The 15,332-nt window shown below is 46.9% G+C and overlaps 2 protein-coding genes and 1 long non-coding RNA gene across 6 annotated transcripts; 1 reads left to right on the forward strand and 2 right to left on the reverse strand.

Moving 5' to 3' along the window:
- Positions 1-3,932: 3,932 nt before the first annotated feature.
- On the reverse strand, positions 3,933-6,797 carry LOC136498413 (acyl-acyl carrier protein thioesterase TE3, chloroplastic-like). Of its 3 annotated transcripts, XR_010769613.1 has the most exons (7): positions 6,423-6,797; positions 5,941-6,044; positions 5,669-5,778; positions 5,424-5,519; positions 4,989-5,212; positions 4,429-4,627; positions 3,933-4,331 (listed from the first exon to the last, which is right to left on the reverse strand). XR_010769613.1 is itself a non-coding variant. In XM_066494345.1 (5 exons), exons 1-5 carry the CDS (start codon positions 6,623-6,625, stop codon positions 5,054-5,056), a joined length of 672 nt encoding a protein of 223 aa, XP_066350442.1. In that variant the 5' UTR covers positions 6,626-6,797; the 3' UTR covers positions 4,722-5,053. The 3 variants fall into 3 exon arrangements, 1 of the variants encoding a protein (XP_066350442.1); XR_010769612.1 differs by lacking the exon at positions 4,429-4,627 and having other exon boundaries at positions 3,939-4,331; XM_066494345.1 differs by lacking the exons at positions 3,933-4,331; positions 4,429-4,627 and having other exon boundaries at positions 4,722-5,212.
- An 8-nt stretch (positions 6,798-6,805) lies between these two features.
- Positions 6,806-11,766, forward strand: LOC136498414 (uncharacterized). 2 transcript variants are annotated; one of them, XR_010769615.1, is made up of 4 exons: positions 6,806-6,929; positions 7,021-7,137; positions 7,441-8,187; positions 11,716-11,766. It is a non-coding gene; the product is annotated as an uncharacterized lncRNA (long non-coding RNA). The 2 variants fall into 2 exon arrangements; XR_010769614.1 differs by lacking the exon at positions 11,716-11,766 and adding an exon at positions 9,351-9,571.
- Positions 11,551-13,889, reverse strand: LOC136498411 (probable pectinesterase 68). Its single transcript, XM_066494344.1, has 5 exons — positions 13,364-13,889; positions 13,063-13,252; positions 12,348-12,554; positions 11,995-12,233; positions 11,551-11,865 (listed from the first exon to the last, which is right to left on the reverse strand). Exons 1-5 carry the CDS (start codon positions 13,618-13,620, stop codon positions 11,712-11,714), a joined length of 1,047 nt encoding a protein of 348 aa, XP_066350441.1. The 5' UTR covers positions 13,621-13,889; the 3' UTR covers positions 11,551-11,711.
- Positions 13,890-15,332: the final 1,443 nt, after the last annotated feature.

Here is a 15,332-nt window from a genome sequence, read left to right on the forward strand (position 1 = left end):
TGGCTGATGATCGAGCTCTGCTGGATGCCTTGGTGTGCAGTGTTGGATAGATAGATAGATAGATATATCGCAGTGTTCGTTGATGCCAAAGCGTGGGCGTGGCGTCCTATATATATGGAGGATCAACACGACGACATGGCCAGAAATTTGCCGGCTGTTCAACTGTCCTAGCTCGTCGCGGGGGCCGGGGGGTGTTACTCCGAAAATAATGTCCAATCCTGTGTGTGGGCGAGCCACTGGGCTTTGCCATTTCTCATGCTCTAACTAATCCAACAATGGCATGCAGCAGCAAGTTTGGGCTACGTACGTGCTGACCACTGTTGCACATGACCATTGGATTGTACCGCGCGCCGAGTCGGGTTTTCGACTGTTCAAGTACCTTGAGCTTGAGAACCGGCCATGGCGTGTGTGAATCGTGGGTCAAGCTGGAGGCGCGCGCGCGCGTGTCCCTTGACCTGTCCATGCCATCGGTAGGTGGCGCCGTCGCGTCGTTGCAATGGCTTTCCTGAGAGTGTGGATGGCGGGTGGGGTCAGCTCGAAGTGGGTCCACAGAGTCATGGAGTGTTAAGGGATTAGCATTGCGTGCAGAAACCTGTGAATCTATGATGATCAGCTAGGAATACTAATGACGAATGACAGCGGCCGGATAAACTAAAGTCAGTCGTTGTCCCACGGTGTTGATTTTTTCAATTTTGTTGCGGCGACGCCACACAAACCGGATACGAGTTCGTGCGTCCTTGAAAAGTTGCTGGAACACACAACAGTGAACACACACGCACTGCAGCGGCGACCACGAAAATTTCACGCCTGTCCGCCATGTCAACTGTCACTGTTACTATTTTACTTCTAAAAAATAAAAAAACACTCTGCATGTGCAACGGCTAACCTCTATACGTATTTGCATGGTAGCTTCTGACAGAAACTGTCTTTCTCACGATTTCTTTACCGTGAGTATGAGACTGCATGCAGTCCTTTGCTTTGATCGTCTCACCGTTTAAATGGACGAAAGAAAGAGCTCTAAGGACGTCCTTCTGTTTTGTAGGGGTATGAAACAAGCAGAGACACTTCATTTGTTTTGCCCGGTTACATTCCAACACCACTTCTCCTGCGTTTTGCATGCATGTGCACTGCTGAAACCGTACCGTGCATATTGTGGGCGAGCGTCGGGCGCAGGCATATTTGATTTTGTGCTCCATATATGATATGAGATATGCCCTGTAGTATATGTTTATGTTTTTTCCCAAGACCATATTATTTTGTTTCGTGGGGTCATAATATAATTAATGATATAAAATCGAAGGATTAGGATATCATGCATCGGGATTGAAATCTGAAACAAGAAAAAAAAACAATTGGATCACTTCCATGTACTTGTATCTATATCTCTTATAAAGCTAATCCTTGCTACAAGTTTTATCTCAACATGCAAGATATCCACATTATCTTTCACTAACTATTCACATCATCTCTCTCACTAGTAGCCATCCCATCCCACTATGCAAGAACACATGTAGATGATTTAACTCATATATTCAACAAATACTATGTCTAGATGCATAGTAAAAGCAATATATCTAAAAAGCGAAAATATCTTATAATTTGAAACGTAAGGAGTATCATTTAATATCTACCATGCCAAAAGGTAAATTATAAGAATATATTTCATAATATATCTAATGAAACTTATTTGATACTTCAAATATTATTGCCATTTTTTTTACTAACTTTATCAAAATTAGGACGACAATGGCCCATCAACAAAGGCGGTAGCAAAAGAAAAAGACTCTAATGCCCTAAAGGCATGAGCACAGTGTAGAATATACCAGAATATACCTTAGTTGCTCTAGGGGCATTTATGTACTCGACAAACGATGTAGCCGTGCCCTATAAAAGGAGGAAGTCAATCATCCGAGAGAGAGGGGATGGCATGTAATTCGAAACCCTAATTGTCACCTCGGTAATTGCATGAACTTCGTTTCTCTATTCCTGCCTCCGCTAGTTGAAGGCCCCTGCCCTAGAGCGGGGCCTTCGACATCCGAGAGTCGAGCCGCAGCCAGCTCGTCTCTCATTCTCAGTCTCTTTGTCGGGATCCCTATTTGCCAACATTGGCGCCCACTGTGTTATGCATTTAAATATTGTTTGATGTTACGAAATGAAATGGTTCTGATGAAGTTTCACTCAGTTTTCAAGTGTGGGCATGAAACGAAACACTCCGAGTGGGGGTTTACTTAGTTTACAATGCATTGGAAATAGTGCGCGGTAGATTTCATTTACACCCCAATTGGATGTCTGCATTGAGGCCATGGCATTGGAATTGGAAATACTAGACCCGAATTCCACGTGTTTGGATGGTCTTGGCATTGGAGTCTAGAAACTGAGTGTGATTCCGCGCGGCATTCGCTTTATGTAGCACGACCCCGAAGCGATGCCGAGCCAAGACCCTCCGTATTGGATGGAATCACATCCCCTCCGGCTCTCGTCGTCTCCAACTCCAACGCCGGCCCCTCCGCCAACCCCTTCGTCCTCCTCGCCGGAGCTCCTCAACCCTCGCGCGCCCCTCCGCCCCAATCGTCGGGCCCCCTCAGATCCACTGAGACCTACGGCGAGGCAGCTCCCTCCTCAGCGTCGGCGTCGAGCTCTCTTCTCCCCCATCACTGCTTCCCCTACCCCATCGAGCTCCCTTCTCCCCCGTCATCACCTGTCGCGGTAGGCATCTGTCCTCAGATCCGGAAGGGCCCGAGCTCGAGCTTCTTCGTGCATCTTCTGTGCGTCGGGTCGTGCCCGAGCTTGCTCGTGGCCCTCCTCCGCGCTACGAGGGCTGGGCCTGAGTCTGCTTGCGGCTGCTTTCGCGTGCGCCGAGGGAGTGCCCGAGTCTGCTCGCGACACACCGAGGGAGCCCGCTCACTGCCATCTTCCGCGCCGCCGGGGTGCCCGGATACTCCACGCGAGGGAGCCCGCTCACTGCTATCTTCCACGCCGCCGAGGTGGGCACTACTGCTCGCGGGATCGCGGCTATCTTTTGTGCTGCCGGGGCCGTGTGATTTGTGAGGGAGGTGGGAGAAATCAATTTCATGATGTGCACATCCAAACATAAATTGGTATTTACCAAGTCAATAGTTCCAGCCAGCAAATTCATCCACATTCAAACAACAGATTTGGTATTACACTACATTTCCAATACCAGTCTGATTTGATATTGGTACCGATGCAATTCCAGTGTCTCCAATATCTATATCCAAATGGACCCTTAGATGAAACTCATCTCTTCTCTCTCCTCATAATTTACATGTCATATCATTATTTTTGTTGATGTGTCACCTTATTAAATGGGAATGAAACTCCTACTAGGACCAGTCTAAGAGATTTCTCTTGTGTTCTCACCATTTGTTAATTACTAGATGACATCTTTCTACTCCTCTTTCTTTCCTTTCTACATCGGATAAAATCATACGTGGCACCTTTTTTAGACACGAGGAAGTTAAGATCCAAATTGGGGGTATATAACCAGCAACAACAAAACACCTGTCATGTTTGGAGTATTGGACCATAGATGACACATTTAGTTATGGGTAATTGAAAGGAGGGAATAAGAGTTTGGATTCAAGTATTGAACTATAGATGACACTTTTTGTCGGTGGTAGTTGAAAGGAGAAAATAAGAGTTTGGAGTTTAGAAATCTTTTCTTTATTTCATGGTTGTGGAAGTTTTGGTGGAAAGAGGGGGGTTTTATAGGACCAACTCCACTAATCAATTCCCTTGGGAACAGGTTGAAATTGGATAGGAATTATGTTTATAATGAAAGATGAAAACATCCTCACTGTTGATCATGGTTTGTCCTTTAATTTCTTAAAAACTCACACCAGAAGGGGATATGAATTTCCTCTTCAACCAATCTTTGATTCGCCCTCCTATTTCCCTTTTTTTTATAAAGGAAGCTTTTATAGATTTCAAGCACTTTACATCGAGATGATACAAAGTCTTGAAAAGCGCTTCCAGCCTTTGCTTAAATAAGCACACAACCAACAAAAGAGAGTAGCTCAACACATTGTAGGTCCCGTTCGTTTCGCTGAAAAAACAAACCGAAACACTGTTCCGGCTGATTTGTTGTGAGAGAAAAATACTATTCCGGCTGAAAAAGACGGATTATAAGAGAAGCGAACAGGGCCCTAGTGGCTATCAATCCGTAAACTAGATCACCACGCACGCGCCTGGGAAAAAATATCCTTGATCATCTATCCCAATTGTTGCGATGCCGCCACAACCAAACCCTGCAAATACAGCTTCCAGAGAATGGACCAAGCACGGAGCCAATGGATAATTGAGTATATAACCTGCACAAGAGAAATAGAATTCTTCTTTTAAAAAATAATAGCATCTTTGCTTAACCATAGGGACAAGTGGGGGCTGCCTTGAGACTATTACTAATACCTTCTAAACAGTTACCAAACATATGTTGCACACTATGAGGTTTAGCTAATTCAGTAGACACCTGGGTTATAGCCCAGATCGCAGGTGCAAACCATCAGCACCTCATGATCCTACATCCGACAATTTCCTTTCCTGTTCTTAATACAACATGCAGATGCATTCCCCCAGAGTAAGAAGAGCTTTCTGTACCAAACAACGACTGCAGTAGCAGATCAAATGTTTCAGATGTACAGTTACAAAGAATGCAGATGGACTGTGCTCTTCTATGACAGTGATGCTCAGATGGAGATACATAGGTGGTTTTCGACGACACTGCAGGGCCAAGCAGCCTGTTCGTTTACTCGTATACGATCGTGGATTATAATCTGGAACAGTATTTTTCCCTCACACCAAACCAGCCAGCAGTAAATAATCCACGATCGTTTACGACGAAACGAACAGGCTACTATTATGCAGCCGCCGGTCTCCAAAACTAGATGCTACTATTATTGCGATTATTATCAGAGTCATTTAAGGTCTGCTATATTCTTGGATGAGGAGCTGCAGCTTGGATGACATACATAATTTTGGAGATAGGATGGTACTCTTTCATTCAGACAAACAGCCCTTGTCTTTGCCTCCAAAATTAGTTGCAGCTGTTATTCCGATTATTAACGTCTTCATTTGACCCTCTGCTGTCCTCGGATGAGAAGAGCTGCATCTTGGACAATAGTTCACGAGGAATACGGGTAGGATAGTAGTCTTTGTTCAGGCAAACAGCTGTTGCCTTTGCCTCCAGAATTAGCTGCCATTAGAAACAGGTCGTGGAAAATTGTTATATATGTATCTTTCGCTGTATACAGAGGTTGCACATAAATGCATAAAGTAACATGTAACTGTATGGGTTGACACAATCCCACACAGAGTTCTGCACATAACATTGTGGCAGAAGAGCTTAAACCCACGCTGTTTCTTGTTTCTTCTGTTCTGAATGTGTAACTTGGTGTTCTGCATACCTCGTGATTAGGCAGCTTCTCAATGACGTGCTCGAATATCATCCGTACGCCTTTGATGCCCGCAAGCCTCACCTTAACAACAAACTTGTTGCCGCTCTGCCAGTCGAAAGAAAATAAAGGGGCAAATCAGAACCAAGAGAAACTGCTATGCAGTGACATGTTCAATCCAAGGTTTCAAGCTGAAATAATTTCATCAGATTTCTTCAATTTTGGTTTCTGCATGGCTTAGGAAAGGAGCACATTACCCTCAAAGGGGCAAAGTACTTTAGGTTTAGCTCAGAGAGGGCCAGCGACTCCCCACTGCGAGCCACTGCATCCGCACTGATGCCTACACTCTCAAGCAGCTCGTGACGACCTGATCAATTTCAAGGCATAGAATCAGATACGGGATCTCAATATGCTACCTAAACAAGAAATAGATTTTAGAGAACAAACCATGATAGCATATAAGACTGAATAATTATATTGGCGTTAACTCCATTCTAACTTCCGAGTTTGTAGTATGTACAGAACTCACCATGTTGGCAGTACCTAGCATAGACAGCATTGTTGACAACACCGTACTGGTCAAGTTCATAGTCACGCACCTTCATCTCCACTTCAAAGAACTTCTCCTCCAGCCTGACAATCAAAAGAATTAGCAATGGTTCAGCATCGAGCGGGAGGGGGGGGGGGGGGGGGGGGGGGGGGGGGGGGGGGGGGCTGTAAAGATGACAGAATGCCATAGGTACTATTGAGCATCACCCATAAGTCACATAATTGAAACGGATTTGTGGCGCAGTTATGCTACGATATCGGCGCAATTAGTGGATCCCCTTCCCGAATAGCTACAAAATTCGCCACGGGAGATGCTCCAGAGCAAAGTGAGCAACAGCAGAGTGCATACCACAAATTAAATAATCCGACGGCATCTCAAGATTCCCCCACGTCCAGTGAACCAAGAAGTACAAAGAACAAAATTCCAAGAAGTATAGACGACAAAGGGAGATTCGGAGAGACCTCAAGCCGGCTTGGGGGCTGATGGATTGGGCGGAGACGGCGAGGGGGCGGCACGCGCGCGGGCCAGCCGCGGAGGCGCCCGGCGCCCGGCGAAGCTCCACGGCCCGGTAGTCGGGCAGAGAGCTCCGGCAGACGGCTCCGCCATGGATCGGCAGCAGCGCGGGGCGGGCGGTGGGCACGAGGCGCGCGAACTGGTGATGCATTGCGGCGAGCAGGCCGAGGGCCGGAGTGGGGCTTGCCAGCTTGACCAATGTACTAGTGGGCAGACAGCCTGCCAACGAACCAACCAAACTAGGAGCATTGATTGTCCAAACTCCAACAGTTCAACGGCATCTCCCGCACGGCCGCACCCGCGAAAAACCCAAACCCAAATGCCAATCCACCGAATCCCTCAAATCCAACGGTGCGTCGGGGTTCCCGAGGTAGCGCCGCCGCTACCTCCTCCTCCTCCGTCGTCGGCGGCATGGACGGTTCCAAGGACGCTGATCCCCTGGCCAGCCCCCGTAGGTGCGCCAGTCTTTCTCCCTTTTTCTTCAATCATCTGGAGGCTCGACTCCCGCCGAGACACCGCGTAACCCTATATGTGGCTTCCTCGCAGTGGCGACTGGCGACGGCGGGTGGTGGGAACTGGAACCGTGTGTTGGATTGATAGTAAACTTGCACTGGTGCTGAAATACTGAAATCCGATTTCTGACTTTACTGAATCCTTTCACGGGTAATACTGAATCCATGCTCTGGTGTATCCGTATATGGATACATGCAGAACATCCTTTATTAGGTTAATTCCATCCTTGAAATTTTATTTTTCAAAGATGCCTTTGCTTATTACATAAGGAAGTCGGAAGGCTACCTGAATAGCTATAGTGTGATCCTTTGGTTGAAATGTTTAGTTATTGATAATTTGACCCTGAAAGGAACATGATCTTTGCTTTCTATAAAAGCTGGGTATTACCTCTGTCAAAAAAAAGGAACATGATCCCTGATTTGAGATAATTGACACTGTGGCCTTTATTTTCAGGCTGGTGATTTTGGATTAGATAAGCCTGTGCTGTTGTTGGGGACAGAACTTCCAGATCAGTCATGGTTCAGGACGAAACACCTTTATCTCCAGATGGATTATGATTGGATGCTCAAATTATCAATACTAGAATAGAAGTAATCCATGCAAAATAACTGACCCACAACCTTTATCTCCAGATGGATTCTATTAGCTAGGCTCTAGACATGCTTCTGCTTGCTAGGTACTTTCGTTCAGTATATATGAGGACAAAGTGCAACTTTTTGAAGCGCCTCTTTTCCTTTCTAAGTGTCATTTATGTTCGACTTTGGCGTTTTGTCTCTCTTATTGTGAATCCCTATTACTATGTTGTTGTTTTTGGTATTAAGTATTCTGTGAATAACTAGTCACAGTAAGCTGTTGATACTTCCCCAAAACTGTGCAGGGCATGGTCGAGATACTGACACCACAAGGGTTTTTTTCCAAGATTTTGTTCAGAGCACTTAATGGAATTTGTTGAACGTTATCGGTGGGGTGGCGACAAATTAAACAAAGAAGAATATGAGCAGTATGAAAAACACTTGACCTCATGATAACCCTTACTGTGCTTTATGGAAACTAGGCTCAGAATTTCTCCAAGATCGTCAGCATCATGCAAAAGATACAAGAATGTGGTGCGGTATAGTATACCCCTTCCTTGGGGTTGCTTCCTAGTGATACTGTTGCAGATATCTTTCCTGGTCTCTATCTGAATACCATGGGATAACAGTAAGTCAGTGACTATTTTCTGTTAGGTCCTCATCTGTGGCTGTTGCTCCTAACCTTAGCAACCAACTTGGACTTCTATCAAGTATTCAATAACTATGGTTCAGATATGGTGGGTTTTTGAAAATTTGCTTATCTTGTACATAGAGGGGGAAAAACTGAGACTTTTTTACATGATGAATCAGGTTGTTAGGAAATAATCCAGTAGATCCATTTGTTAGGCATGTATCAGGATAGGTTAGGAAGTAGGGGATCATGTCATGTCTATAAGTCTATAACATCCCATCTATAGAATGGCCTTTTTTTTTGAAAACGCAGGAGAGCTGCGTCGAGCATGGCGGCATCTTCTTCATTGCCTAACAGAGATGGGTAGACTATATGGACCTTTTGAACATTTGTGCATCTATAGAATGGCTTGAGAGCCAAGTTTAATCTCCTCTACAAATAGCTGCCCCCTGTACTCTTTATGATTAAACCAGATAGGAACCAACCAACCCCCCTCCCTTCTACCTTTGTAGCTCTCTGTCTCTCCATCTCCTCCGCCCTCCCTCCCTCTCCCATGGTACTGTTCTCGCAAACAGCACCTCTGCCCCTTCTCTCCTCCAACAAATATAAGCACATAAGAAAGAGAGATGACACTATAGATTCCATATTTGTGAGGAAATGTCATTGGTTAACGGAAGTGAAGGGTTGCTGCCAACTTCTCCGGGAGTTAAATATGAATATGTTCGATGGGTTGATTTAAACCCGTCACCAGTCCACGTTCGAAGCCTGCCACGTCTTCTTAAGGCTAAGTGTTGGGGAGTTCGCCCCAGTGGCACACTTGGATTTCTATGATGAGCATTCAAACATTGGAGAGGCACAAAGAGTTCATGAAAATATGTGGAATTTACAATAGAAAAAACCATAAATATATTACAAACCTTTCATACAAAATACTAGTTCAAATAGCTATGAGAAACATTGAATATCTAGTACAACTTAACTCTGATCTTGGTTTTAGGTTTTATAAATATTTAATCTTTATTTTCTACGTTTCAAAATAAAATAAAAAATAACGTCATATTTTTCCAAGAAAAATAAAAAACAAGAGGAACAAGAGCTATCTTTCATTGGCATTAATCATTCTCCACTAAATATACCATTCAACAATTTCTTTGAACCAGGAACAACTAGCTTCCTTGCTTCCTGTTATGCCGATCACATCCCGCACAGCTCTTTCTCTTGAATGGTTGTGTGGCTGCAACTTTTTGCCCATGGCTGATGACGGAGTACGTGAGGAGGTGAAAGAATGGAGCTTTGAGCTGCCTAGGCCATGGTTGGGTGGACATTGCATGAGATGTAGGGTATGAAAAAAGAACAAAATGAGATGATTGAAACCTGTTTTGAGATGGAGATCAGAGAGGCTCGATATGATATACTTGTACATTTATCTAACACACACATATTATATATTTTATTTTGCGCCAAAATATTTGGGCAATAAACTAAAATGCCCCTTTTTCTGATAATGAACTAAAATGCCCTTGAATGTTGAATCAAGGCACAAGGCAGGTCTGCACTTGGTGCTTCCCCCTTCCCCTTCCCCCTGCAGTCTACTTTTTTTTATATAAAAAAGTGAAGGGTTGGTTACTATAATTGACATCTTCAAATAAATCATCATGCTAACCATGGAAAATACTTCAAATTTGTGTGGAGTGTAGTTGGTGAAGCTCGGAATTTTGAATGTGGTGCTTACTATGGCATGCCTTTGATTCTTCTGCCATCCTTTATATCTGAGAACAATAGGTATTTACTCTTGGAATTGCAGAATATGGACGTGATTGGTCTCATGATTTTGTTTAGATTACCCACTCCCTCATTTTCCTACTGAATAAAAAGTTATGGTGTAAGGTAGGGATGGACCAACACATTCCATTATTTATACCGTCGACCATACAAATTTGCTAGGTTTGGACTTTGGAGTCAGAATTCATTGGCAAAAACAGAAGTGTTAGGTTCAGAGTTATAATGGCCATACATATTACTCAACCTGTGAGTCGATTCCATGATTTCATCCTGCAAATGAAACTTAACTTCAATTCCAAGGTTTGTTCCTGCCTTGAAGGTTCGCAAATAATGGAACAGTTTTGGAAACTACTATAACCTTCGTATAACAAACTCACTGCTCACTGTCTAGTTTACACTGGTATACATGACAAAGTTTTGGAAACTACTATTGTCGGTGTTTCGAGTAAACACCAACGAGTAATTTTGTAATGTTGCGCGTCTGACTCGGATGGTGTGCTGAGAGAACACAAGGATTATACTGGTTCGGGCTGAATGTCCCTACGTCTAGTTTTGGGCTGCTCGTGTTATCAGCACTGAGTTTATAGTAGGGGGTTACAAACTGGCGAGAGAGGGAGGAGCTCCCAAGTCTCTGTGATTCGATTGCTCGATGCTTCTATTGCTCGATCTATCGGTCAATCGATCTCTCTCGAACGGTGCCCTGCCTTCCCTTTTATAGACGGAGAGAATATTATACCAGAGACCGAGAGAAGGGAAGAGGGAAAAGAAAGAGAAATAAGGCTCCTGGGGTTGTGCCATCCTCCTCTTCGCGTGGGTCCTGCTGACCCTATAGATCGTGGTGGCAGCGGCATCGTACCGGGGCCCTGTTGGCCGCTGCAGCGTACGTGCGGGCGTCGTGCGCTGTTCTTGTCTTCCATCCCATCCGACCGGACGGAATGGTCAAAGGGTCCCCTGACAGAGGCTATACGGGGGGTTGGCGGTACAGTGCCAGTCAACTCACGCCGGTCGACTGACGTTGGACGGTGGTCAGGCAGGGAGTTGGCAGCACAGTGCTGGCCTATTGACGCGGTGGGCGACGTGAGTCTTCCAACATGGCCTGACGCGACCGCCAGTCGCATCGGGATGCGCCCGAGACGTGCTCCTGGGCGTGTGCCTCCACGCCGTAGTGGTTGAAGCGATTCGGGTCCCACCCTAGGGCCACTGCTTTTATCCGGTAGCAAATCCGACCCCCAGGGAACGGGCGAGGCGGAAATCTCGCCCTGGGGGCCGGGCGAGACGGAATTCGACCCTCAGGGGTCGGATGAGGTGGAGCCCTCCTCGTGGGACCGGACGAGTCGGAGCCCGCGCCCTGGGGTCAGAGCCCACGCCTTGGGGTCGGATGAGGCGGAAACCTCGTCCTCGGTGTCGGAGCCCACGCCTTGGGGTCGGACGAGGCGTGGCCCGGCCCCTGGGGTCGGACGAGGCCGTAGTTAAGTCCTTAACCATCGGATGAGCCGACATGACACTCATTAATCCTTTGGCTCGGATATCCGGATATAGATATCCCATAACTATAATCTTGTATCGAATGGTGCTTCACTTTGTATGGATGAAAGGAATCTTGAATCTGACTTCTGTGCTACTGGATCACTATACATATATAGCTAGTAGAATGGTGTTCAATTCCGTGTTTGTTCTGTACGAATAAATCTGTTCTGCTGTAATCGATCTGTCTCCTGACTCTTTGTTGTGTGTGTTTTTCAGACATCAGGTGTGAGCCAGTGGTATCCGTTGACGAAGCTCTTGCCGAGGAAGGGGCGGGCGGCGAAGTAGTCGAGCTCCCGCGCCCACGACACGCCGTGCACGGCGTCGACGCCGGGTACCCAGTTCCTGTACATCCCGAAGAACGCCGTCCTGCGCGCCGGTGAGGAGGTAGTAATAACAATCACAGACGACGTTAGCCGGGGAGCTGAAAGGCAGGCAGGCTCAAATATTGCCTTGCTGCACGGTATGTAACTGGTGTGAACACTGCTGAACATTTACATGCTCTTGTTGCTGGTGTGATCCCAGTGATCCCAGCCGCCGGGCGCGATGACGCTGTCGAAGTAGGTGTAGGCGTAGACGATGCGCGAGTACTGGCCCATGGCTCGCCCCACGTAGAGCCTCCCCGTGCCGGTCACCCGGCAGTTGACGAAGGCGAAGCCCGTGCGCTCGCACGGGTCGTGCCGCCCGTGCGCCGCCACCGAGCCGAACCGCTGCGCCGTCGAGTGCAACTCGCAGTCCTGCATGAACGCGTTTTCACCTCGTCATCAGTACGAAACCAGCAGATTAATTGCAGGATGCGTACACGTATATGCGTGCGTGTGCCGGCGTGAGCGCACGTACGCGGTACGCACCTTGTAGAGGGAGCGGGCGTTGCCGAAGACGGAGTCGATGGAGCCCTCGATGTAGCAGTTGCGGAAGTAGTGCCGGCCGGCGTCGTCGCACAGCGTGTCCAGGGCGCCGTAGAAACCGCAGCCGAAGAAGAAGGCCTTGTCGCCGGAGATGCGGAACGCCACCGCCTGCCCCCCTTGCGTGCCGGGCATTGGTGCCGGAGCTGTGTTCTGCCAAAGACGACATTGAAAAGGCAAGTGCGTCAGCTTAGATGCCTGCATGGACCGACCAACCGAAATCGACCAGAATGCGTTGCTCGTCCAGGCCGCCTGTCGACGCCGAAGCTGTAAGCAAGAAGCCATCCAGTCAACCTGCTCCAAGCACTACTTCAACAAATACAGGGCACCCAGTAACATCGATCTTGCTTATTGTGTAAACAATAAACAACATGCGGATCGATCGGATTCAAAATTTCCGAAAGGAACGAGAGCTAGTTAGCTAGGATACACACAGAGACGGCAGCTAGCATTTACAAAGTCCAGACTTGTGACTCTGAGGATTTGTCACTTTGCCTGCCCCTGCACCGTGTCTGCCGCCGCTGCATGATGCACCAAGCTGGCCACACCCCTTTTTTCCCTGTGCGTCTTGTGACCTCGCGTACGAGTGTACGCTTGGGCCTTTCGTTCATCATCATGGACCACTGGGTCTGGGCAATGCATGCAAACGGCTGCTGCTCACCTTGAAGCTGATGTTCTTAGCGTTGAAATAGTTAGCGAGAATGGTTACTGAGGCGGTGTTATAGGTGCGGAGCGGCTGCCCATCGGGGCCGCGGTCGCTGGCCCGGTCGTGCCACTCCACCACCGTCACGTCGCGCCCGGCGCCCTGGAACGTCACGTACGGCTTCGACGCCGGCACCACCACCTTCTCTCTGCACGCACGCACGCACATGCACACCCCGGCCGGCCCGTCAGGAAATGAACGAAGCTCGATCAGCCTCAGCGAATGAAAAGGGCCTGAGCTAGATAGCTAGCAAACTTACATGTACGTGCCGGCGTTGATCTGCATGATGACGCGCATGGTGTTGCCCTCCGGCACCGAGTCGACGGCCTGCTGGATGGAGACGAAGTCGCCGGCGCCGCTCGCGTCTACCACGATCTTCCGCACGCCCACCGGGTGCTTGTACCGGTGGCCGGAGTGCTTTCTGTACTCGCACTTGGTCGCTGCCTGCTGGCTCGCGATCGGCGGCAGGAGGCTCACGATGGTGACCAGCACCAACAAGAGGATGCGAGCCATCATACTGCTTCGCGAAACTAGCGCGGATTCTAGCTCGTTGCAACAATGTCCGTAAGTGCTTGCTAGTGATGATGAGGTTCCTTTGGTATGCGTGGCCTTAGCTTGAATGTGTCTTGTGAACCACTCAACCTATCACTCTTCTATCAGTCTAGCTTTCTCTCACGCTCTCCCTCTCTCTTCACATGCACAACGTATGCTGAGACGACGGAGAGCGAGGCGAGGTAACTATACTACACGGGCGAGGGGGCGCGGCAGTTATAGAGGTGAGGTGAGTGAGGAGCGAGGCCAGAATGTACCAACGGAAATAATGGAGTCGATCGAGAGACGGGAACGCTCCAAATGCTAGCAACCCGGCCTGCTCCAGACGCTGGCGGGTGTGTTTTGGAGCTCCTTGCGCCTTGGTCGGATGCCAACGGTCATGCTTTCTCTAAGTTTCACCCTTGCTAGCTAGCTAGGTTAATTAAGGGGGTGTTTAGATTGGGTTGTTAAAGTTTACACTACGTGAAAAACAGTCTGTAGCAACGGGAGAAATTCTTTATAGGGGCGGCTGGTGATGGAACCGCCCCTACAGTGACGTACTCGGAGCCACGACATCAGTCGCCCCTACAAATGGAACAGCAGGGGTGGCTGGTGATACGAGCCGCCCCTACAAATATGTCGGATTTGTAGAGGCGGCTCACTCACCAGCCACCCCCGGTGTTGCCATTTGTAGGGACGGCTGCCTCGTGTGTAAATACCTACGATTTGTAGGGGCGGCTCAATTACCAGCCGCCCCTACAAATGACCCACATATAAACACAAACTGCAGCACCTTCTTTCTCCTCGGGTCACTCACTCCAACCCGTGAAAGAAAAGTGGGGAGGCCTTGGGCACCTCCCAAAAATTATTCTACCAAGGGGAAAAGATTTTGATCTCAAATCCTTTGGTAGAGAGATTGTAGAAGGTAAGAAAATGATATTCCACACTTTATTTTAAGTTTTAATGGTTGATTAGTGAGTAATTAGAGTTTTGTTTTTCTCTCTCTTCTATGGTGCTTGAGCTACTTATGAAGCAAATTAGACCTAAGTTTTGAACGTACTTGGGTAAATTAGATAGGGGAACAAGATCATACCCTTATTTGGTCCATGTTTCTTGATTTTAGTGAACAATTAGTTAGTTTTATGGATGTTTCATGTGCATATAGATCTAGATCTAGGGTTTGGTTTTTTTATTAATTTTGTTTTTATAAATTTATGTTTGATGAAATTGAACTAGGGTTTGCATGGGTAAAATATAATTGTTGCTAATTATTGTCTTTAAAATTATTTATTATAATCAACAAATATGTATTTTAATTATTTATGGATAAATGAGCCATTAATTAATTTTCCTCTACCATGGTGTGTTTGTATGTTTCATGTAATTATATTTGATTTATATTCATATATATATCTGAAGTATATACAATTATTCTCAAGTAATAATTAATTTGATTCATTTATATATGTATATATGAATAAGTAGTCCTTTAATGTTTGTTTTGTTGTTGTTGTAAAAGATGGAGTACAAGAACTCTTGGATGTATGGTTCGTTAGGGTTCAAGGCAGGTTTCCGTGAAGAGGTGGATAAATTTATTGAAGCCGCAAAGAAGCATGTAACGACGTTGACAGAGAATAAGGATACAATTATTTGTCCCTGTAAAGATTGCAAGAACCGTATGGCATGGATAGATGTGA

Source organism: Miscanthus floridulus, chromosome 12, assembly GCF_019320115.1.
Source record: "Miscanthus floridulus cultivar M001 chromosome 12, ASM1932011v1, whole genome shotgun sequence".
Classification (NCBI taxonomy): domain Eukaryota; kingdom Viridiplantae; phylum Streptophyta; class Magnoliopsida; order Poales; family Poaceae; genus Miscanthus; species Miscanthus floridulus.

Coding starts and splice junctions, on each gene's coding strand:
- LOC136498413 (XM_066494345.1), bottom strand. CDS start 6,625: ATGCATCACCAGTTCGCGCGCCTCGTGCCCACCGCCCGCCCCGCGCTG. Junction 6,045..6,422: donor AGCCCCCAAGCCGGCTTGAG/GTCTCTCCGAAT, acceptor TTTGATTGTCAG/GCTGGAGGAGAAGTTCTTTG. Junction 5,779..5,940: donor TGCTAGGTACTGCCAACATG/GTGAGTTCTGTA, acceptor GAAATTGATCAG/GTCGTCACGAGCTGCTTGAG.
- LOC136498411 (XM_066494344.1), bottom strand. CDS start 13,620: ATGATGGCTCGCATCCTCTTGTTGGTGCTGGTCACCATCGTGAGCCTC. Junction 12,555..13,062: donor CTAAGAACATCAGCTTCAAG/GTGAGCAGCAGC, acceptor CGTCTTTGGCAG/AACACAGCTCCGGCACCAAT. Junction 12,234..12,347: donor ACGCCCGCTCCCTCTACAAG/GTGCGTACCGCG, acceptor GCGTTCATGCAG/GACTGCGAGTTGCACTCGAC.